Source organism: Syngnathus typhle, linkage group LG2 (assembly GCF_033458585.1).
Source record: "Syngnathus typhle isolate RoL2023-S1 ecotype Sweden linkage group LG2, RoL_Styp_1.0, whole genome shotgun sequence".
Taxonomy (NCBI): Eukaryota; Metazoa; Chordata; class Actinopteri; order Syngnathiformes; family Syngnathidae; genus Syngnathus; species Syngnathus typhle.
Window position 1 is genome coordinate 1,457,765 of NC_083739.1, and position 24,845 is coordinate 1,482,609.

The following is a 24,845-nucleotide window of genomic DNA, read 5'->3' on the forward strand; positions in this document are numbered from 1 at the left end:
CCCCTGGGTTAGTGCTAGGGTTAGCTCGCCATTTTCTCGACTCGTACTCGCACTCTTAGGGTTAGCTCTAAGCCTTACCCTAAGCCTAGCTCTAACCCTAACCCTAGCCACAGCTCTAACCCTAACACTAGCTCTAAACCTAACCCTAGCTCTTAACCTAACCCTAAGCTTTAGGGAGGTGTGCCGTTTTTTTCCGTGTATAGTGCGCCCCCGTGTGTAGTACGCACCCCTAAAAATGGCATGCTGATGCTGGAAAAAAGCTTGTACCCATGTACAATTTTTTTTTTTAATTTTTTTTTTTTTTTTAAGTCCCAATGATCGTCACACACGCAGGGAGGCAATGGGTCCCATTTTTAGTCTTTGGTATGGTCTTAACTAGGCTGGATGTCATTTTTTTTGTTGCCGTTGATTTCTCCGACTGCCCGTAAACGCACCACCGCGTCTGATACGAGAGCATTGCGGTCGCATGGAGCGTGTTTGAAGTGAACAGCAGAGAAGAAAGGAACAAGGCAAAGTGTTGTGAAATAAAATATTACCTGTAATACGGATTTAGGTAGAGAACTGAACTCTCGCTCTTTATATAGCTGACGTGTCTTGCGCATCCGTTCTGGGCATCTGTAATGGCGGCCTCCGTATGATATCCGGTTTGCGGTGACAGAGCCGTCGCTGAAATTTAGAAGATATTTTTAAAGTCCTGATCTAAAATTTAAGTGGACCTCAGTGCGCACTGCGCAGGGAGCTTCATTTGGTGTGGTCGCGCAACCGCAGCGCGCCGGGCGTTCACTGTCGCATTGCTTAAAGAGCGAGCGCCTTTGTGTTTTAGGATGAACAGCAGAGACCAAAGGAACAAGGCAAAGTGTTGTGAAATAAAATATTACCTGTAATACGCATTTTGTTATTTGCTGATTGAAACTGCTAATTAAACTGTGAATTGAAACTAATAGGAAGAAAACAACTCTCGCTCTTTATATAGCTGACGTGTCTTGCGCATCCGTTCTGTGCATTTTATTTCACAACACTTTGCCTTTCTTCTCTGCTGTTCACTTCAGACACTCTCGTATCAGACAAGGCTTGCTCGATCACCTTGGGGGGCGCGGTGCTATTCCTGGGGGGGGGCGCGTGTGACCCTGGGGAACAGGCTTTTTTTTTGGCAGTACTAGAATAAAGTGTAATTGCGCGTTTACTACAGCAGGGGGCAGTGGCGCTCTCATTGTTACTTCTGTGACGTTTGCGACAGTGCAACATTTTACGACTTACAAGACAAGTTAGGATAGTCACGGTGGGGAGGGGGGGCGCGAATAGTTTTCTTCTTGCTAGGGGGGGGCGTAACAGAAAATAATTGAGAAGCACTGGTTTACGGGCAGTCGGAGAAATCAACGCCAACAAAAAAAATTACATCCAGCCTAGTTAAGACCATACCAAAGACTATAAGAATGGGACCCATTGCCTCCCTACGTGTGTGACGAGCATTGGGACTTAAAAAAAAAAAAAAAAAAATTAAAAAAATTTTTGTACCCATGTATAATGCGCACCCCAGATTTGAGGACAATAAATTAGTTAAATTTTGCGCACTATACACGGAAAAAAACACTATGGTTAGTTATATGGGGCACGAGCCACTAGTGTTGCAAGTTTATTTTTTCGGCCACACCCAGATTCAAACCTGTGTCGCTGGGGTGAGAGCCCAGAGGACTAACCACTCCACTACGGAGGCCTCGATCACATGGGGATGGGTCAAATGCAGGGCATAATAATTTTTTTGGGCCCCACCAAACTTGAAACCCGTGTTGCTGGGGGTGAGAGCCCAGAGGACCAACAACTCCACTAAGGAAGCCTGGCTCTCAATACCCGGAATGAATATGGTTTGATGGAGTAACTCACAAGCGAATGGTCAACCTTTATTTACGCCAGGGAAAAATCATGGCCAAAGCTTAATTGAAAGTGAAAAGTGCCACACCCGCCCTCACCCCCACTTTCTGTTTGATCTGTGATGTCACACGGACACTCCTTTAGGTACGTCGCCATTTTCAAGCGTACCTAAAAACACGTCAGTTCATTAGAGAAAAATGATGGCCAAAGCTGAACTGAAAGTGAAAAGTGCCACACCCGCCCTCACCTGTTGCTGTAACGTCACACAGTTAACCAAATGTCCAATTTTTGCTATTTAAAAACTACTACAAGTGTTATAAAATCAAGATCACCCAAAGAGAAGCATCATCTCCCCGTTGTTGCATCCCTTCATGTATATAAGTTAGCCGTGCATTAAAGAAGTGTTGTTTCAGTGAGTTGTTCTTTCTTTCCTTGGCAAATCGCATTTCGACATTCTGACTTAATATAGTTCACGCCAGGAGGGAGACGCAACACCTTCACTGACTAATCCGTTGATGCACAAGAAGGCATTTCACTCATTGACTCGTCCGCAAAGTCCGGATTCGTTCCCTCACTGATCCCTTCTCGCGATGAACTGGAAATGCAAACCACACAAGTTACGTCACTGACTCGTAAAGTCCCTCCTCCATCTAACGCTCGCTGGCGCTGCTGATTGGCTGATTTTCTTCTTCGTTTTGTTTTACGGCGAGGTAGCACCAGCTTCAATGGGCATCACTTTAGGAAGTGATTCGTTAACTCTCGTTCACTGAAAAGATTCGTTCTTTTTGAACGAATTGTTCACTCACAAGCCAACACTATTTGAAATCTTTTTGACATTTCAGCGAGCTTACATTAAGAGAGGGAGGAAACGCAGCAAACACCTCACGTGCAGAGGTGCAGGTGTTACCTCGAGGAGGCGGAGCTCGGCAAATGAAGTTGATAGTAATCATACCAACTTTGACCTTGCCCTTTATGTTTTGCCGTGAATGTTTGAAGGGATTCCTTTTGTTTGTAGCGCATTTAGTATTTGCATTAGGTCCATTAACATGCACTGAGAGCTGCACAGCGGCAGCCACAAGGGAAATGATGACTGAAACCTCGAAAACCAAAGGAGCCAGCCACATTTCCTTGTTTTTTTCATCTTCTATCTGGCATGCGATTAGATGGCATGTCATGCTAATTCACTTATCTAACGTGTTTCTTTTCAGCGCCGGTTCTATTGGGTTTTTGGATTTTTTCTTTACACCATTTGTTGGAATAATTTAAGTAAAGCCTTGTCATTGATGAGTTTATGGCTTTCCTTTCATCTAGGTTCTTTCTCTTGAGTGACTTTTGATCTCTGTCAGCCATATGTGTCCTTCCTGTCCTTATGTTATCTGTGTGTTTTTGTTCCTGTAAGAGGTCAACACAGTTTGACGTGGTTGCGTACAAGTTATCCCGTATTTACTCAAGTCTTGTTCAAGGGTTTCGGACAAGTCACTCATTGTTATTGCGTGTTAATTTACTAAGTAGATAAAGTCTAGCCAAGGTTTAGTTGCATTGTTCCACAGGAGTTATCTGATCTTGCTCGCGGACGACTCGGCCATGACAACTGTAGAAGAACAGATGGACAAACTCTGCAGGGGTCACGGGCCGACAATGAAGTGCTAATTCACACCACACTACATTCCTTAGCTAATCAGCGTTGCTACAGACACAATCGCCCCTCCCTTTGGTGTAGCAACGCCTCTGTAACCAGGGCAACCAAAACATTAAATAGAGGAGCACGTGGAGGGAGAACTCAGAATTGATGGAGATTGTAACCGAGTTTCCTCTCTCTATCGTTCTCCTCGCGAGAAAAGGCTTAATATTCTGTCTCACTTGTGGTTTGTTTGCGGTTGCTCTTCTCTTAATAGTTATTCAGTCATTGAAATAAACCTGACACCATTCCTGCAAAAATTCCACCTTTCTGCATATTAAGTGTCAGATTTGTTAGGATTTGACAACAATATGTAATTGAGCTAGACACTGCCTCCAATAGAATTGGAACTCGTTTTTATTTTTCCAGCAGACCAAAATGAACCTAATATTTTTTTTGTATTTTTATTTTTTTAATATATCATTGCTGTGTCATGGCAATATGATTGACAGCTCACACCGGTGGTGTAGGGGCCATTCCAGCTTCGTCACCCGCCCACTCTCCCTCCCTCTCTCTTTCCTTCCTTCCTTCCTTCCTTCCTTCCTTCCTTCCTTCCTTCCTTCCTTCCTTCCTTCCTTCCTTCCTTCCTTCCTTCCTTCCTTCCTTCCTTCCTTCCTTCCTTCCTTCCTTCCTTCCTTCCTTCCTTCCTTCCTTCCTTCCTTCCTTCCTTCCTTCCTTCCCTCCCCCTCTTCTTTCCTTCCTCCCTTTCTCCCCCTGCGACTCCCACCTCCCCCTCCGGGCGTCAGTGACGTGCACTTTGAGAGCGGGACCTGCCCTCCCGTCGCCATTTTTTCGACTCGTACTCGCACTCTTCGGCGGGCGCTCACTGTCGCATTGCTTAAAGAGCGAGCGCCTTTGTGTTTTAGGATGAACAGCAGAGACCAAAGGAACAAGGCAAAGTGTTGTGAAATAAAATATTACCTGTAATACGCATTTTGTTATTTGCTGATTGAAACTGCTAATTAAACTGTGAATTGAAACTAATAGGAAGAAAACAACTCTCGCTCTTTATATAGCTGACGTGTCTTGCGCATCCCTTCTGTGCATTTAATTTCACAACACTTTGCCTTTCTTCTCTGCTGTTCACTTCAGACACGCTCCATGCGACCGCAATGCTCTCGTATCAGACAAGGCTTGCTCGATCACCTTGGGGGGCGCGGTGCTATTCCTGGGGGGGCGCGTGTGACCCTGGGGAACAGGCTTTTTTTTTGGCAGTACTAGAAGAAAGTGTAATTGCGCGTTTACTACAGCAGGGGGCAGTGGCGCTCTCATTGTTACTTCTGTGACGTTTGCGACAGTGCAACATTTTACGACGTACAAGACAAGTTAGGATAGTCACGGTGGGGAAGGGGGGGCGCGAATAGTTTTCTTCTTGCTAGGGGGGGGCGTAACAGAAAATAATTGAGAAGCACTGGTTTAACCGGAGGCAAATCCGGAGGGGTCCACTGCACCGATGTGACCAATGCTAGCCGGACCATGTTGTTCAATATTCACACGATGGACTGGGACCCGGAGCTGTGCAAGTATGACACCTAGTGGTCACCCGTGTACGTGCAACATTAGCTCCGCGACCCTTCACTTGTGCTTTTTCTTGATTCCAATCAGATATTTTGGTATCCCAATGGAGATTCTGCCCCGAGTGAGAAGTTCCTCTGAAATCTACGGCCTCATGGTGAGCCACCGTCACCATTTTTTTTTTCTTTTTAATATTGCCAGGCCGCTTCCGAAATAACCAGAGCTGTTGCGAGTGCATGAACGTTGACTGAGAAACTCTTGTCGGCATTATTTTTGTGTGCCATTGTCTCCCCTCTCTCACCGGTAGAAAATAAGTTCTAGCTGGCTAAGTCATTTTGTAACTCGCCACTTCCCTCATCGGGCTAAAGTTAGTCACCCGGCCGCTTCCGTTCCGCACGCTCATTTCCAACTTCTATTGCCGAACAAGTTTGAAGAATGCAAAGGCAAAATGTGCCGTTCTAATTGAATGTTGTGGTGTGCAAGGACTGGAGTCGGAGGCGGAGTGATAAATGACGGTGCCAACGGCAGTTGTTTTAATGACATTTATAACTTGCTTCTCTCAACCACGGGCCGACTCTTTTCCCTTCGAGATCCTAACGCACACTACTCAAAACGGAAACTCCCACACGTGTAAAACATCCCACCGGAACTCGGCAACGTGAACTTAGGTTCCGGGTGAATTATGTCAACTCACTACAATGTACATATTTTCCAAATACCGTATTTATGGCACATGAGAACACCGTGTGAGCTAAGCCGATTTAAACGATAGCTGCTAAATGCTGGAAAGTGACAACTCCATTTGATGTCCTTCTACTCTTCTCCCATGACTTATTATTGGACTGCTTGTTATTATTGGATGCTTTTCTGTATTTCGCCACAGGATGGCGACATTGTCATCTAATTCTAACCCAAACAAGCCGCTTCCAAGTTGATGTACGATTTGATTGTGATGAGGGGAATGTTGTCAGTCTCTTGTTCAGAGTCTGGGCATTAGTCAGATGATTGGAATTTTCTGTGGCTAATGTGAAGCCTTTGTGTTGCTTTTGCTCCGAGCACGTCTGCGTCCTGCATGGCTTGAATTGGAAGGAGACAAGAAGCACTGTTAACATTCCTCATCTGTCTTCCTCCATTCTGACAGGCCTGATAGCATCGCACTAAAGTGGGTCTGGCAACAAAAGCAGCACACGCCTTCTTTCCAAGCGTGCACAAACACACATGGACTTGGTGATAAGAAGGAGCATGGTGCACGGATGCTGCAGCCGCTACTCAATCTGGTTCAATCAAGGAGTTAGACATCAGAATTACACTTGGAGCGTTCACAAACAACACAAAAATCAACACAACAAACATTTCTGGGTACATGTTAAGGTCGTTTCATCTTCGCATGGTATAGAATAGATCTTTATTTGTCATTGTCACATGTACAACGAAATTTAAAAAGTGCCAACCGATCAGCGCATGAGATAAAAAAATAAATAGAATAAAAAGATGAAAAAAAAAATACAAGCTAAAAAGCCACAGAAGACCATACACAGACATAATCATAAACATATCGGTTAGTTGGAATCAAATCCTTCAAAAAGGTTTTCAACAATCCAGAAGGAAAACGGAAATAGAATTAATCATGGATGGACAACAATTAAATACACTTGTCATGGACTGTAGGAAAAAAAAAAAAAAGGTGAGTAGTAAACTCAAAATTTCAAGGCAATAAAGTCGGCATGTTTAAATTTGGCACGTTCAACAAAAAAAAAATTGCAAAGTTGGAAATTGGCTTTTTCTCGATTTCAACAAAGAAATAAGAGTTGCCGGAACTCATTTGACTCAATATTGTCTTAAAGATAAATCAAAACAACTTGTTTGCTGTCATAAACGCCAATCATTGACATTTTGAAGTTATCCCAACTCAACTTATTGTTTCCATCCCCGAAACTACAAGTTGTGTTTCTCACGACGAATTAATAAACCTGCTCATCCGCTCAACATTAAATTGAAATGTCAAATATGTCCCTGGGCTGAATCAAGATTGCGAAACACACAAATGGCATGAAAGGCATATTGCGTAGATGATGACATTTACATAAGACGTTGACAGCCGGCTGTACTGGACTCATGGAAGAAACGACTTGAGCGTTCCAAAAGCAAGTCATTCAAATCCAAAAAGAATAATTCGACTGTTTCACATGGCCAAACTTGACAGGCCTCCGGCTGAGGTGACGAGTTCAACACTTTGGCGTCTGATGGAGGCCTTGACTGAACTCCATGACTGATCACATCTCTGGAGGCCCGCCATTGTGCCCCTCCCCACTCTGTCCCCTTACCTCACCGCCACCTTTCTTTCATTCTTCCCTTTTGTACTGCGAGATGCTGAGAGGAAGAGAAGATGGAGGTGGGGAGGAACCTTTTGTTGCATCCCCCCCCCCCCCCTTCCTCCACAAACAAATCGATCGGGATATTTTCAATTACAAAGGAAATACGACGAGGGAGATAGACGAAGGGTGAGGAGGTGAAGTGGCTCAGGCGGTGATTGAGTGGCAAGCTAGTGAATGGTGCGAGGAGCTCAGGTAGCAAGTCCACGGTGAGTGCTCGCTCTCAAGTTAGTGTCAGGTATCAGGTAGCTACTTGTCTGGGTCTTCAAGGCAGCCGCTGCTTGGATCATGTTTGCAGTGGAGAGAGAGGAGAGAAGGGAGAGAGAGAGAGAGAGAGAGAGAGAGAGAGAGAGAGAGAGAGAGAGAGAGAGAGAGAGAGAGAGAGAGAGAGAGAGAGAGAGAGAGAGAGAGAGAGAGAGAGAGAGAGAGAGAGAGAGAGAGAGAGAGAGAGAGATGCAAAGCCCAATATTTGAGAGACAAGTTCAGAAATTGAAAAAAAATCAGCACAAAGATGACCTTTGTAATTTGGGGAATTATTTATAAATACAGTAAATTGAATGTCAGCATGATTTTATTTTTAAACTACATATGCCCTGTGGACAAGTGCAAAAAAAAAAAAAAAAAAAAAAAAAAGCTGATTGATGGATGAAGCAAACACTAATTATGCTTTCAATCAAACTTCGGAGTACCTTGTTTTTCTTTGCTTATTAAAAACTTTGTACAACTTCAAATGAAAGCAGAACAAGATGGAAGCTCATCTCATTTTAATCAGTCTACTTTGTGTTTGGTAAATTCAAGGTCAAGTTCTCCTCGCACCTACTTGATTTTAATCCTGGTCATTTTTTGGGGATCTTTTTATCTTTCTTTTTTACTGTTGGACACTGGCGAGACAAGTAAAAATGGATCCGAGTCAGGTTTGAAAATTCGGAAAAAAAAAAAAAAGAGTGGCTAGCTGCTGCTTATCATACTAACGCTAACTCATATCACAGCATACACACACACCCGCTAAAATGTTGTCTGATGTCGCCTAACTCCTGATTTTTGATAAGCCTGTCATAAAAGATCACTGTCACACTGTGACAAAGCATCACAGTCGACTTTATCACACCCGCAGCAACTTTTGCTCCCACCATTGACGTTTTTTTTTCTCAAGTTTGACCGAAACAACATCGACAAGTGGGAAAAGAAAGGAACCAAAATGAGACAGAAGCAAGACAGGTAGAAGACCAGACATGCATGCCGGCTTTAAAAAGAAATCCCCTTGGGCCAGACAACTAAATAACATTTAAAAGATGACAGAGCTCCGCCAACAGGAAGGTGAAAGAAAGGTGGATGCAGGTGGATGCAGTTGAAGTGTGTACATGCATGCCAGCCAGCCAACGCTGTTTGCATGTGGATGCAAAGGCTCACTCCATCTCCTTTCAACTGTCGGAATATTTGTTCAAAGGGCTTGGCGGCAAAAAAAAAAAAAAGCGCGCATAAAGCATGACTTGATAGGAACATATTTAAAATGACAATAGACACAAGGAGCGAAAACAGACATTCCATTGGGAAGTGGAAGAAAAGAGAGAGAGAGAGAGAGAGAGAGAGAGGGAGTGGGAGAGAGCGAGCATGAGAGAGACTATGTGAAGAGCAGCTCTGAAAGAGGTTTTGTGGGGCCATAACAAAGGCCCCTCAGAAAACACAGTGACATAGGAATGTTAATTAATTAATGAGAAACCATTGAGGCTCCGCAGAATGGTAGCGAAAGAAAAAAAAGAAAGAAAGTGGTTGGAGGTATCCGAATACCAAGAACCGGACAAACTTTTTTTTTTTTTTTTTACATTTGAGGTCCTCTCTATATTTTTTTCTTTCAGTGAGTCTTACAGGTTAAAGTTCACTTTAATAGTGAAAAAAAAAAAAAGTCCAGAACCGATATATCTCCATTTTTCTTCAATACCACAAAAAAAAAAGTTTGCGGACTGTGTGGATTTTTTCCAAATGTCTCTTTTAATCATCTCCTCTCTCCGCTCCACTGCTAACATATTTTTTCTGTGTGTTTGCACACATGCCGTCTGTCACATGAGAGTCCAAAATCCCAAGCATCCAGCAGGAGAAACCTGAGAAGGTGCGACTTACGAGACCCCGCATTCTGATCGTTCTCGTGACGCACAAGTGTGAGAATTGCAATTTCCTCCAATCACATCCTTTCCATCTAACTTTTAAAACATCTTCATGCAAATTTTTCCTCCCTTTTCTTTTACTATAAATGCTCTCTGGCTTCCATTCCTAAGGTCCCCCACGCCCCCCTTGCATGTCCCCTTCCCCAAACAGTCATTCTCTTCACATCGAGCCACGAAGCAAAATAAAACAGGGCAAAGAAAGGGAGCGGAGAGGACTCGGCGGCCCCTCCCACCTCCTAGAGATGCTCCAGCCCATCCCTAAATGACGAGCCAATGAGAGGAGCTCATTGGCCGCTCGTGCGCTCCTTCTACAATAGGTAAGGAGCGGGAGGCAGAAAGCCTGGGATATATTTACGAGAGAGAAAAGGGGACGATAGTGGGGGGGGGGATACGTGATGAGGAACTAGAGGGCATATGGGAAGGACATCAAACTAGGACTTGGAGAGAAGAGATGTGACAGCGGCAAGTGCAGAGCTCCTGAAGAAATACGTTGGTCTCAATCTTTGATTAGGATCCATCATTTAAAAAAAAAAAAGTCAGAGAAAGAGCAGGGAGTTTTTTTTCCTCCCCTCAGCAGAAGAAAGTGAGACAGGTGTCGAGGCAGACAGGTGGACGCTCCGACATGCTGCCCGTCTTTTTTCTTCTCTGCGTGCTCGCCGGGGTCGGGGCATCCGGGGCTAACGAGCGCAGGCAGGGAGCAGCGGCTTCGCCGTGCCCGTTGGCATGCCAGTGCGAACAAGACACCATCTTCATCATGGTGGACTGCTCCGAGGCGGGACTATCGTCTGTGCCCGGCGACATCAGCCCGCTCACCACTTACTTGTGAGTAACAAGCCAGCGAGGAAAACGGTTTTCTTTCCTGCTTCTGATATTGGCTGGTATTGAATGGCTTGGGTTTTTTGAAGGCAACATGTTTCTTCATTGGACACACACACACACACACTGGGGGGAAATGTCAGTGTGAGCGGGCAACACACCGGGGACAGCGACGATAGAAGTTTGTGGAGAAAAACCTTGAGGGTGTTTGTGTTGACCTCCTAGAAAGAATGAATGGACCACTTCTTTTGGTTTCTGAGGAGCACCAACTGGGGACTAGTTGAGAGGCAAGGTGTGTGTGTGATGGTTAATTTGCTGTGTGTACGTTTATGATTATTGTGTATCTTGTTTTGATGGTACTAAATAGTGGGAGTGTAAATCAAAAGCTCGAGATGTGGCTCAGGAAGTTCAATTTGGTGAGCTGCACCTGAACCTTGCATGTCAGGAAGCTATGAGGTGTTCTTTTTTGGGGCTTTGGGTCATTTTTGGTACATGATCTTTGGTTTATCATTTAGAGAGTAGAAAATACGGAGTTGTTGTTGTTTTTTTTTTAAAAGGTGTCAGATTCATTAGTTCAGACTAGAGGTGTTCCTCAAGGATCAACCTTGGGTACACTTCTTTTTTTCACTCATGACCTTCCCTGTCTTTTCTCACACTGTCCATATATTGACAATAGAGTTATTTGTCCTTCAAAGCCTTCTTTGTCCCAAACTTAAGAATCTTTACAGGACGACTTTAACAATGTTGACCTTTGCTAAATTGGCTTGACCTTCAAATGAGTGCTTTCATGTTGAATATGACTGAGCTGCTGTCGTCATGAATACAAAACTGTCTTTTGTTTCCTTCAAGAGATTATTGACTCATGAAGCAAACTTTGTGGAGAAAGTTCAGGTTTTAAAAAAAAAAAAAAAACTGATGTCTTCAGGCAAAGTAGCCGCTTCCCGCCAGGAGTGTCAAAGAGCAGAAACAATATACACAACGTGAACGACTTTCTTACAAAGCTGCCAAAACTTTCAAATGACTTTTCGACACGGGCCTCCGAGGACAGATCACAGGCACGTCTCGATAACTGATAGAGGTGACTGAAGTCGAATCCAGGAAACTGTGATGGAGCCGTTACTCACACATGTACAAGTTTTACAGCGGGATGGGATTCCGACGGGTCGGGAAAGATCAAAAGTTGATGTCATAAAAAAAAATAAAAAGGCAGGATACAATGGATAACTCTCCATGAATGATGCCTGAGTCCACATCTGCGCTACTCGCGTCCAATTTCCACATTTCTTCTGTTCACCGGGAATCCTCAGGGTCACATCTATCCAAGAGTGTCTCGGTAAAGCCCGCCCACAAACGCAACGCAGCGGCCATGACCCGGGCCTCCTTCCGCGCACTCCTCTTAATTTACCGATACACCCACCGACATTGGCTACAAACATGAGAGTAATTGTTCATTTCCCTTCATTAAGGAGCAATTAGTGAGTTTGAGGGGGGATTTAGAGCGAGAAAAAATAAACGCCGCGACCAACCGCACACGCCCACACACGAGGAGGACGGTTGTAGCATGCCGCCATATTAAAGTGATGACATCACACACACCTACTTTGCCCCGAACTACAAAAGATGACATGAGCGATGACAAGTGAGCCGAGTGTAAAAAATGGAGTCGGGATTTGCTTGGGAAGCGTCCACATTACAAACCCGATCCACATGAGCTTGTGAAAGCGCATGACATCATCCGGCCGTGTCACGAGAGAACGCTTCAAATGTATTTGCCGCTGGAGGCCAAGCCTTCTATTTCCCGCTGTTTATTTGCACACTCGGCCGAGCTCCGGGTAAACAGGTAGACGCACCATTTCGTTGTAATCACTTCAGTGTCTCATGATGCAGGTTCGAGGTATTTACCAAATTCATATCTGGAGGCCATGGATGAAATGAGCTGTCATGTGAGACGTGAAAAGATTCTTTGATATTAGATGAGAGGAGGGAGAGCGCTTTGGGCTCGGAGACACACACATCAGACGTTGGCTTCATGCTTAGATGAAAAAAGAAGAGGTTTGGGGGTGAGCTCAAGATGTCACTTTGCTAGAAAATACCGTTTTTTTCCATGTATAATGCGCAAAATGTAACTAATTTATTGTCCTAAAATCTGGGGTGCGCATTATACATGGGTACATTTTTTTTTTCTTTTAATCCAGATATCATACGGAGGCCGCCATTACAGATGCGCTTTCTTTCTTCTCTGCTGTTCACTTCAAACCCGCTCCATCCGAACACAATGCTCTCGTATCAGACGCTTGCTCGATCACCTGCTCGTTTGCTGTCTGTCACAATGTACCCTACAGAAATCCGAAACATTTCTTTGCTATCGAGTTTGCTAGCGCATGCGCAGTGATACTGACCGGCAGAATAACATCCGGTTGTTCCCAAAGATGATCTTTTTTCTGAAATAATTTTACGTTTATGGACTTAAGTAGGAGTCAAAATTTGGGTGCGTATTATACATGGGTACAGGCTTTTTTCCAGCTTCAACATGCCATTTTTAGGGTGCGTATTATACATGGGGGCGCATTATACATGGAAAAAAACGGTAGAATGTTTTCCCCATGAAGCGACGACGTCGCAGGCTGGAATCGAGCAGTGATTAGGTGATGCTTTTTTTTTTTGCCGGTGGTGAACTTCTAATGGAAACTGCAGCTCGTACAGTACCAGACAGATGAAAAGCATCGTGTGTGTGCGCGCACACACGCAAGACCACCCAGACCGCCGAGGGAGGGAATTCTGCTTTCCAGCCAGCTGAAATGAAGCAGGACTATAAAATGAACAGGAGGATGAAGAGGGAAAACCTGAGCAGGAGAGAGGTGAACATTTGAAAGCACCCAAAGAGTGGCACGCACTTATTTTATACACAAACTCCCCCCCTCCGTGTTGTGGCAGTAAATAAAACTGACGTGTGCGTGTCATTTCGTTATTATCTTGATGGAGTGATTCCTATCGTGAGTGACCGGGGTCACATGTCTGAGACAGAAAAGAAGAAAAAAGAGAGACACAGGGCGGATCGCGCGACAGACAGACGGACGGAGACACCCAAGCCAATGGGGGTGAATTGTTTGAGGTAGAACACTTGAAAACCAAGAGCAGCCTTTGTGCGTGTGTGTGTTTTGGACGGACTTCTGTTTCACTATCAGCCCCAGCATCAGTATCCCTGGCTCCAGACAATTGCGTATGGTTGCCTTCATGCTTTTCTTGACAAGACGTATGGATGGACTTGAACAGATTAAAGCAGGTGTAAACATGTGGAGGGTTGCGTTTTTTTTTTTAGAGCAGTGCTTCTTAACCTGGGTTCCATCTCTTGCTGGTATGTCATTTGAGTTTTGTGATGTTCATGCACAGCTCATTCGGTGTACTAGTAAAAAACATTTGTCTTGATTTTGAAAAAAAGAATTTTATTATTCACTAAAGACGGGTTGGGTGAATGCGCCTTTGAAACCTTCAACAAGAACCGCTAAGAGTAAAAAAAAAAAGAAAAATGCATGAACTCTTTGGGAAGACTTGGCAATTTTAATAGTGCGCACAGAGGTTCCATTGACAGCAAGCCTCCAATCAGATAAGAGAGGATAATGCACCTCTGATTTCAAAAGAAAACGCCATCACAAAGAAAAGGAAGTCATGTTATCTTCCCCTCTTGTTCCTTTTGTTTCTTCCTTCCTGTAAAAGCAGAAGAATCTGCCAAACGTGTTGAGAGTAATTCCTCATCCCTCTCCCTCTAGAGAACATGACAAGCACTTCCGTCGGATAGAAAATTGATACCTGCGCCTGAGGGGTGTCGGAAAGGAGTGGGCAGTTAGTGTTCCGGCTTGCGCTTGCTTTCCTGACATCAACCTGGGAAGCTCTTAAATGTCTCTCGGGGACGGACGGCAGGTAGACGCACAATGGATACAATCATGTTTCTCCAGGGGGAAATGGAGAAGAGACAGGAGCCTCCCTCAGTGTGCTTGGTGGAAAAAAAAACTAATCTCAATGGCAACATGGCAGCAATGTAAATTGAACTTTGAAGGCATTAGTCATTGTATGTACCGTTTTTTTCCATGTATAATGCGCAAAATTTAACTAATTTGTTGTCCTAAAATCTGGGGTGCGCATTATGCCCAATTTCCAGTTTTTTTTTAAATCTCCCTCGAAATAAAACTTGAAATCACCTTTCTTCTTGTTTGTTGTCAAACAAACTTTCTTCTCTGCTGTTCACTTCAAACACGCTCCATCCGAAGACAATGCTCTCGTATCAGACGCTTGCTAGATCACCTGCTCGTTTGCTGTCACAATGTACCCTACACAAATCCGAAACATTTCTTCGCTATCGAGTTTGTCAGTGATACTGACCGGCAGAATAACATCCGCTTGTTCCCAAAGATGATCTTTTTTTCTGAAATAATTTTACGTTTACAGACTTAAGTAGGAGTCCAAATTTGGGTGCGTATTATACATGGGTACAGGCTTTTTTCCAGCATCGACATGCCATTTTTAGGGTGCGTATTATACATGGGGGCGCATTATACATGGAAAAAAACGGTATATCTTTTTTGGACAATCAGCTGGAACAGTTTTAAATGAGCTGCTATTCTTTTTCTTGACATGCTGCAGCTATACTTGAGGTCAGGGGAGTCAAACACAATTTTGTCGTCGTTTCCTTCAGAGGGCCATTAACCTAAATAAATTAGGCTACACAACAAATCGATAAATAACTAGTTTTGAAATCAGAGATTGGTCAAAACTGTTCAAAATCTTTCAAATAAAATGTCATAAAAATTGCTATCTCTATTTCTAATGTGAAGACAATTGGTAATTTTAGTATTGACACAATCTGTCTTCGCGGGCCACATAAATTTAATTTAGGTATTTGGCCCCCCGGCCTTGAGTCTGACTTGAAGTGGATAAAAGTGTAGCCAGAGAGTGACTCCTCCTTGTATGTTTAGAGGCAATGTGGCGTGACGTAAGTACGATATGGAGGCTTGGAATGTGCTGCCCGGGACATGAGGATGAGGGGTGCCTCTTCACTGAGTGAATTCAGAAGGCCGACATGGCCCAGATTCCAATTCTGCCCCTTTCTTGGCCTGGGAATTCATGGGAATGTTTGCGCGTGTGAGTGCTTGCATGAATATCCTTGTCGCCTATTCCACTGACAGAGATGCCATTGTGCTTTGCAAAAAAAAAAAAAAAAAAGCCCCGTACTGTATCAATGGAATAAATACACCTGCCGATTATTACTCTTGATGATTTTCACACTGGATAGCTCATCGGATGGCTTTTAAAGTCTTTTTTAAGATTCTGCTTAATGAGGTCAAATAATCTCAAGAGTAAAAATCGGAGGCTGAGTTTAAAGCAGGGGTGGCCAAACATTTTGACTTGCGGGACGAATTGGGTTCTAAATTTTTCTTCGGGCCACTCATTTTAATGGAAGGATTCCAGGGGAAGGTTTGTGGGTAGCATTAGCGTAAAACTGTATCCGAAAACTCAGCGCGCGAATTACGACAATATTGACGTCACAGCCGACATTCCAAATTCGGCACTGATAGATGAAATTACTACGTACGACTGAGTACGCACACGCACTTGTGCGTGTGCACCGAGCTTTCTGACACGTTTCCCGGGAGTAAATGCGCGGACATTACTCGCGGTCAAAGTTTTTCTTCGCTCGATCTCATTAGTGTGGCGGGCTCCATCTAGTGTTGAAACTGAGAAGTGCAACAGAGTTGAGCTCAAGCTTCTTGTGCGGGCCGTATTCAATTATGTTTTCAAAATTTGCTGCGGGCCAATAAAAACTGGACCGCGGGCCGCAGTTGGCCCGCGGGCCGTAGTTTGGACACCCCTAGTTTAAAGACTATCGTAGAAATTCGACAAGCACGTGTGTTTTCCATCAGCTGGGAATTGTGCCACTGCGATGAGATTTACATGTCAAAAAAGAAGGAAGAAAAACTCCAATGGGTGTACTTTACATGCACGGCACAGGGCCAAAGTAAATGGGTTCAAAATGACAGCAGCCGCATGTCTTCATTAGCAGCCTTCGGCTTAAGATTTCCGTTCATTCTCGATGTTATCTGCGTGCGGCCACTGTTGCGTACGTTATATGGAGCAGAGAAGCCGATCTGGGAGGACAGTGCTAAATGATTTTAAACTAGAAAACTCCTGTTTCTGCCATTCAACCCAATGAAGCCATAAAGGCAAACTGACCCCGGGAATCTGCGTCTTGTATCATCCTCCGGGATCTTTGCACAATAAAAACTGTCAGCGCTAAATATGAGCTTTGAAAGCAAAAAATAAAATAAAATTAAGGGGTATTTGTTAAAGGGCTTTACGAGGTATCACTTTTATTTATAAACACACAAAAAATAGGATAATAAACTACGAAGAATCTGCATTGTATCATCTTCCGGGATCTGTGGATAATAAAAACTATCATCGGTAAACATTAGCTTTGAAAGCAAAAAAATAATTTAAAAAATTAAGGGGCATTTGTTAAAGAGCTTTACGAGGTATCACTTTTATTTATAAACACACAAAAAATAGGATGATAAACTACGAAGAATCTGCATTGTATCATCTTCCGGGATCTTTGGATAATAAAAACTATCATCGCTAAACATTAGCTTTGAAAGCAAAAAAATTTTTTTAAAAATTAAGGGGCATTTGTTAAAGAGCTTTACGAGGTATCACTTTTATTTATAAACACACAAAAAATAAGATAATAAACTACGAAGAATCTGCATTATATCATCTTCCGGGATCTTTGGATAATAAAAACTATCATTGCTAAACATTAGCTTTGAAAGCAAAAAAATAATTCAAAAAATTAAGGGGCATTTGTTAAAGAGCTTTACGAGGTATCACTTTTAAACACGCAAAAAATAGGATAATAAACTACGAAGAATCTGCATTATATCATCTTTCGGGATCTTTGGATAATAAAAACTATCATTGCTAAACATTAGCTTTGAAAGCAAAAAAATAATTTAAAAAATTAAGGGGCATTTGTTAAAGAGCTTTACGAGGTATCACTTTTAAACACACAAAAAATCGGATAATAAACTACGAAGAATCTGCATTGTATCATCTTCCGGGATCTTTGCACAATAAAAACTGTCATCGCTAAATATGAGCTTTTAAAGCAAAAAAAAAATTTTTTTTTTAATTAAGAGGTATTTGTTAAAGAGCTTTACGAGGTACCGCTTTTATTTATAAACACACAAAAAATAGGATAATAAACTCCGAAGAATCTGCATTGTATCATCTTCCGGGATCTTTGGATAATAAAAACTATATCATCCCTAAACATTAGCTTTGAAAGCGAAAAAAAAATAATAAATTAAGGGGCATTTGTTAAAGAGCTTTACCAGATACCACTTTTATTTATAAACACACAAAAAATCGGATAACAAACTACAAAGAATCCGCATTGTATCATCTTCCGGGATCTTTAAAAACTGTCATTGCTAAATATTAGCAAAACAAAAATCAGGAGCATTTGCTAATGAGCTTTACGAGGTACGGCTTTTATTTATAAACACACCAAAAATGGGATAATAAACTACTAAGGCTCTTTTGGCCAGCTCACAACAGCTGCCTGTCAGTCCCCGTCCACATCTCGGAGGCAGTTGTATGTCACACTGTTCCAACACTTCCTGTTCCATTAGTGAAGTGCTTGACCTTTCACCCCTCTCCCCTCCGTCTTATGTGTGGGAGGACAAGAAGCGGACATAAAAGCGTGTATGTGGCCCGCGCGCACTATACCAGTCGACGAAGACTTCCCACAGGGCACAAACGGGTTTCCCATGACATGACCCCCAAAGCGAAGAGGCGCTTTCTCCACCCGGACATCCGGCTGTCACTCTCCCCAAAACCACAATCCCTCCTTTCTGCCTTATCTGCTCTTCTTCTCTTCCTCCCTATCCGTTTCCTGTGCTCTTTTGTATCCCAGTTGTCCCGGTGGACATTCTTGTCCAGGTGAAAAGATTTTCCTCACCCTTCTGCTCTTTGTGGCAGATGAATGAGAGACAGAAGAGAAGGCAAAGCGCTCCCTCCCAGGAAGTCGAGAAAGGAAAGAATGGGAGGAACTGAAAGCCAAAGTAGTTTGTTTGTTTTGATAAAAAAAAAAAAAAGAAAAAAAAGCAAATAGAGACCTCACCTTAAAGCATTTAGGCCCCGGGATCAAAGATCCTCTTTCATTGAAAGCGCTAAGCGGACTAGCTGACTTTACTGTCATAGTGACGGTAAAAAAACAGCCCAGGCGTGGCCCAAACTATGACAAATACACAAATCCTACCTACCCTGGTTGTTGTTCTCCACCATGGCCCAATGTTCTTTGCCTTTCAAAGGAACACATCTCACGGGCGCTGTTTGCTGGGTGCGAGACTTTGCCTGAACACGGCGGGATAATAGATTAGCTGGGATGTTAGGAAATAAAGAAGACAAATCTGACATGGGTAATGACTTTTGGAATAGGTTATACTGTCAAAATCATGGAGACAAGATCCTCCCCAAGGGCAATGTACCGTATTTTCCGGACTATAAGGCGCACCTTCAATGAATGGCCCATTTTAAAACTTTGTCCTTATATAAGGCGCACCGGCTATAAGGCGCACCATTAATGCATCATGTCAGATTTTTAATCATTCTCCATTTTATCTTTTTTATTTCAACTTCAGACGCAACAAGTTACTTTATCATCACAAAATAATGATCCATAGTCTTTTTGATTCATGATTCATCGTCTTCAGCAGGCCACTTATGATCGATTTCATGACACAATGCTTCGGGCCAGTTTGAATTTAGGAATTTGGTCCATATATAAGTTGGTTTTTGAGAAGATTTTAGGTTTTTAGGTGCGCCTTATAGTCCGGAATATACGGTACATATTTGTATAAAGCCAACGACATTGACGTCAAAGAAGAAGGTAATTCTTCACAAATTTTGCTGAGCTATACATTTTGCAAGACTGGACCAACCACGGTGACTTGGTATTGGCTCGGAAATGAGGTCAACCCGTTTTTTTTTTTTTTACCTACAGTGCCATCTAGAGGAGTCAAAAAATACAACTGTTTCACAAAGCATACTTGAAGCTTCGTTTTTTCGATCACAACTTTGAACCAATTCGATCATTCTATGCTCGCGGCGACTGGAGAGCGACACAAAGATATCATCGAGTCAGTTTCTATCTGAATTCACTCACCAGGGTGGTCTGGGATGACGTCTTCCAAAATGCCACGGCGGTTCCCGATTGTAGTGACCTCACAGCGTTGTGTTTCGTAAGCTTGCGGCCGGTTGTTTTGTCGCGCTAAATCATCGCGCTTGTCAAGCTAGGCCACCAGCTCGGAATGATCCAGAAAAGACACATTCAAACTCGGGCCTTTGATCGTAAAGCCGATCACATACTTGAGCGGGTGGGCTGACGGCCCAAAAAAAAAAAAAAAAAAAGGAAATATGATGAATCACACTATTGTAACAAGCGCTCGATGCAACTCCACGCTCCGGTTGAAATTTGAAGCAGAGATTGGAAGCTAGAGTGACACAGGATAAAAGAAGACAAGGCCCACGGCGATGAATGGAAATCTCAGCCCTTAAGTAAAACACCTTGACACGGTTACCCGATAAATCATTTCATCATCAGAAGAGATGGAGACATTCGATGGCAGCTTTTGCCACTCATTCAACAGTCTGTGTCTCATTGGCTCCAGGGCATCCGTCAGCATTTGTTCCAGATCTCAAAGGCTGATATTTCCTGTGTGCAAGTTGAAAGATCCCTGGGAATATAGAAGCAAGTTTCAGAAATGGATTCTTTTCTGATAAGGAAAGGAAAGGTGGCATTGATCCGCCTCACAGTTCAAATTGGATTTTGCATGTTCGGTAAGGATAACGGATGAATGAATCAATTGTCGATTTCAAGTCAAGGATGCTGTCACACACATCAAATTAGAATAGAGAAACCTCAATTGCACACAAAAAAAAAAAAGATGGAAGCTTTCTCATTTCATGTACCCGCGCTGAAAATATCCGCAGGTCACAGCGCCAGCCGACACAATGCACATGTGGTAGTCATCAATCATAATTATCATGGTTTAAAAAAGCCACAGCTGTTATTTGATTTGAAAAACAAGCCATAGCGCCGTGCCTTCCAACCATACGTCAAGTTGTCAGCGGAGGCCTTGGCCCGCGCTGGAGAAATGTCTCGAGACACACTCGCTCAACCTTTCCCCATGACTCACCGTTGTGTCTTTATCTTGAAACGTTTCACCCATTGTAGCTTGTTTATGCCGTCGTCGGGGGGGGGCGAGGAGATAATGGCGCGTTATTGTTTTTTGGAGAAGCTGAGTGAAGGATTTTGTGCGTATCGCAAATATTACGTCATCAGTGCTTTTCTTTTTTTGGAACGGCACCAGCCCAATATTAGCTGTCAAAAACAATCGGCGGCATGCTTCAAATATGCGAATCTAATTAAAAAATTGTTGGTAAGACGACAGAAGTGAAGAAACGCGTTTTTTGGCCCCCATGGAGCTCAGCCGCCTCCAGCTGGGAGCCATTGAAACAATTTCAACGTTGGAGCCCGATTGAATTTGATCGCATTTTCTATACGGCTCATTTCACTTTCAAGTGTTTTCATAATCAGTTAGTTTCAGGGCCTGTTGTTGACTCGTGAAAGATGAAAAGCACTTGGGATGTCGTTTGTAATCCACAATTTTTTTTTGCTACCTTTTCTGGTGTGTGCTCTCAATGAACATTCCAAGATATACAAACTGTGTAGCGACTCATTCAACTATCAGAATGGAACACAAATAACAGGCAAGTTGCGTGGTATTTGTATTAATTACCGTTTTTTTTCCCATAGTTTGGGTGGGGGGGTGACTTATACTCAGGAGCGACTTATATACTTATATATATGTTTTTTTTTCACTTTTTTGGGCATTTTATGGCTGGTGCGACTTATACTCCGGTGCGACTTATAGTCCGAAAATTACGGTAGCGTAAATGGAAGATGAACGGCCGACCTTGTCATGCGACAACGTCATGGGAGGACTGGCTGACGTCACCCGATATAGATGACACCTTGAGGAGCTCCGTTCTGCCCTTTGACCCCCTGCGGAGTTCATAAGGAATGTATTAAATGTCAGCAGAGCTATAAAAAGGCGATTTAATTCCCCAAAAAGAAATGAATGTGGAACAAACGGATTCCTATTTGCCCCTTTTTCCCTTGACAAGATGGCACGGAGCTGTCAGAACAGTGAAATATGAATACAAGTCAATTTTTCTTTTTTTTTTTTTTTGCCATGGAATGTTTTTTCCAAAGATCATCATACCAGTGGATGAATTCTTTCAAGCCAACTTTGTCCGACTCAACAAACAAACAGCGAGCGTGGTCGTGAGTCAAAGCTCCCGACCGACTTTTGACGGGGCAGTTTACACTTGCTCGCCTGGTGGTCTGGCCTCGTGAGCGATGGTTAGTATCACCGACACAAAGAAACACGTCTCAAGTGAGAGGCGAAAAGAATAGCGATGACCTAAGCGCATTCCGTATGGTGTTTGTCAAAAAGGGCCCGACGTGACCGAGGCACAAGGTTAGATGTGTTTTCCTCCGCGGGGTTGACATAGATGTTGTCACTGTCCAATTTCAAACCGTAGCGAGCAGAAAGGTGGAATGATACAATCTCCCAAGGGGAGGGGGGGATGGTCCAGATCAGAGAAAAGTTCGAGTGAGACATCTGGAAAAGGTGAGTTGCTGGACAAAGTTTCACTGAACATTTCCCTCTCCTCCTTCAACTCCCTCATATAGATGATTGATCACGGTTAATTTACACGGGCTGACAATCCTCAAAGAGCTTCGATAAGGTAGCTGGTTGGTTGATTGATACTTTGGTTCTGTTGTTTCTCTGCCCTCAGGGATCTAAGCATGAACAACATCAGCGAGATTGAGCCCAGGGCCTTCCACCGACTGCACCTGTTAACCGAACTGTAAGTACGGAATCCTTCGGCTCACGTTTAATAAGATCCGCTCACAATTCATACGTGACAAGGAAGTCAAAAGCCCCAGCGAGCTCCACTTGATCTACGCTCGTTTCGGTGACGGCGATTGATGAGTCCGGTCCGCCTCTTGGCAAGGCAGAAAGCGCTTGCGGCGAAAACGAACCTGATACTCATTTCCAGTGATTATTTTGCGCCTTTAGCGGTAAGCAAGTTCGGTACACGCCGTAAGAATGTCATGCTGACTTGCCAGCTGCACAAATTGCGCCAGACCAAAATGTTTTGCAAGAGCTACTGAGAATGATATTTTACAATCAGGTGAACATGGCAACGTCAAAAAAAGAATTACTGCCTGAACACAAACACGATTTAATGAACTAAGCAAACTGCTGTCCAAATTTGCTTCCCAAGACTTTTTTTCCCCTGACTTTTTCCAAGGTGGAATGTAAAATGGCCAAGAAGCGGAAAGTCTCACTTAAAAAAAAAAAACTGTCGTCACATAATGGGGATGATGAAGGTACAAGTTTTCTTGCTGGATTTTTCCAAGCCAAGAATGAAGAAGTCACTTTAAGGACCCAATTGCAAAATTATATTATTTGTCGGACACCACCATTTTTTAAATATTTTTTTTTAATGTTAGTTTCTTCAAAATAATCTTGATAGAAAGAAAAAAAAAAAAGTGGACAGATGGGTTATTATCAATATACACGGCGAAGAAAAAGCCGCTAATGTGCGTGCGTATTATTAGCGGCTAACAACAGAAAGGGGCGGGGCTAGACGTGCAGCAACAGGTAGCGTGATTAAATCGTTTGATGTTTGCCTTTACATCTTTAGGTTCCCACACCTCCATTCCAATTCAAGTTAAAGCACTTTACGATTGATTATTCAATATAATTGCATGTTACTTCTTGAGATACTTTTTTTTTTTTACGTGTTTTGTGAATGAAAACATTTGAAGCCACGTACAGCAGCAGTTCCTTAAGGGCCTTCTTAAAAGTTAATTATATTGCTTTATACCTTCGTTAATATCGTTCCCTTCTTCTGATATTTAATGACATTTATAATGCCGTAATAGTCGGTTCAAGCAAAAGCATGAGCATCGCTTTGATTCTGATGTTAGTGTTGGCTGGCCTAGAGCAAATTCTTTACAATTTCAAGTCTGACCCATCCCACATTCCTCTCATTAGAACATAATTCAAAGTTATTTTATGAAACAAATGAAGGAGCTTTGACTTCAAAGAGCTGTCACTCAAATATTAGCATTAACTTCATCTACCAAAAAAAAAAAAACATCTTCGAATGTAGGATCGTATATCCCTTTATGATATGAGGTTAAATAAAGATTTTAATACCGACCAAAATAAAGGCTTTTGTTAATATCTTATCAAATTGAGATCATTTGAGTCAATGTGCTTTTATTGGTTACCAGTTTCTCCATTATAGTAAAACCACTGTTGTCTCTTTTGTTTATTCTAAGAATCATTCCAGCAAAGTTGAACCACTCCAACTTTTTATCTGTGCAGCTCCAGGGCCAACAAATGTCCAAACCATCCTGAAATCAAATTAAACACACAAAAAAAAAAAGGGCAAGACGCTTTTCATTAGAATGAAGTTGATTTAGAATGATTATGAAAGCCAAAGTGCGGAACTTATATATCCACGTATATACACAGGCTGATGTCATGGAAACTCCGTGTCAACACAGCTACGATGTCTTATTTTGACTATCCATCTTCACTTTTGATATGATAATCCATTTCACAAATAAAGTCTCCAATGTTGGGAAGTTGGAGGAAAGTCTGAGATGGTCGTACATCGTGCCGATAATGGCCTTTTGTATACGCGCAATGCATCTGTGGTTGATCTTTTACTTCAACAGGAAAGACGCCCGAGGGCCTATACGGAAAAGAGGCTTAGATCTACTTTATGGGGCCTTAAGAAGGTCAATAGAAATGGTTTAGTCCTGTAAAAGTGGATATTTAAATTGTCCCTCATGGGCATCTTGAGCAATAGCAATAAATAAAAACAAAACTGAAACAGCTGTTATGTTTTACTGCTTTTCTCTCGGCACGACTGACAAGGCAACTTGGGGGGAGAGAAAAAAAAATCCAGTTTCTACCCGGTGATTTGTGTCTCTATTTGTGTTGATAAACACACTCTTGAAGAGTGTGAGATTTGGCAGGTTGCACGCCGGTTCGTCGGCCTGACACATATTTGACAGGAGTATCGGATGTCGGCGAGAGTTTGGGTGATGGCGGTCGGTGATGCTCCTTTGGAAGAGCCGCCATTTTTTTTTTTTCACCAAAAAAAAACAAAAGCCCGCTCGCGAGGATGCCGCCGCGCAACATGTAACGTGTGCTCATATGTTTAACAAAAGTGGGTGGTCTCGAGCTGTGAAGCGCCAATCTGTGTTTAAACTGCGCTCGCCGT

General features: G+C 42.9%; 2 protein-coding genes and 1 long non-coding RNA gene across 5 annotated transcripts in view; 2 read left to right on the top strand and 1 right to left on the bottom strand.

The window, feature by feature from the left end:
• Positions 1-4,909: 4,909 nt before the first annotated feature.
• LOC133145807 (uncharacterized) lies at positions 4,910-7,888 on the top strand. The gene is made up of 3 exons (XR_009711062.1): positions 4,910-5,070; positions 5,153-5,219; positions 6,204-7,888. It is a non-coding gene; the product is annotated as an uncharacterized LOC133145807 (long non-coding RNA).
• Positions 7,543-24,845, bottom strand: part of ube2t (ubiquitin-conjugating enzyme E2T (putative)) — a 33,113-nt gene continuing 15,810 nt past the window's right edge. The window contains exons 7-9 of one of the 3 annotated variants that reach the window (XR_009711051.1): positions 19,633-20,203; positions 18,731-18,821; positions 7,543-7,711 (exon numbers count right to left, since the gene is read on the bottom strand). Coding sequence is in view for 1 of the 3 variants with exons in the window: in XM_061269421.1 (XP_061125405.1) it covers positions 20,165-20,203 (39 nt within the window). In the remaining 2 variants the exon portion in view is untranslated. Of the gene's footprint in view, positions 7,712-17,786; positions 18,822-19,472; positions 20,204-24,845 lie in introns of those variants that run through there. The other 2 variants (XR_009711045.1, XM_061269421.1) reach the window with 2 other exon arrangements.
• Positions 9,922-24,845, top strand: part of LOC133145735 (leucine-rich repeat-containing G-protein coupled receptor 6) — a 28,308-nt gene continuing 13,384 nt past the window's right edge. The window contains exons 1-2 of the mRNA XM_061269416.1: positions 9,922-10,418; positions 22,335-22,406. Coding sequence (XP_061125400.1) covers positions 10,219-10,418; positions 22,335-22,406 — 272 coding nt within the window. The 5' untranslated portion in view covers positions 9,922-10,218. The remainder of the gene's footprint in view (positions 10,419-22,334; positions 22,407-24,845) is intronic.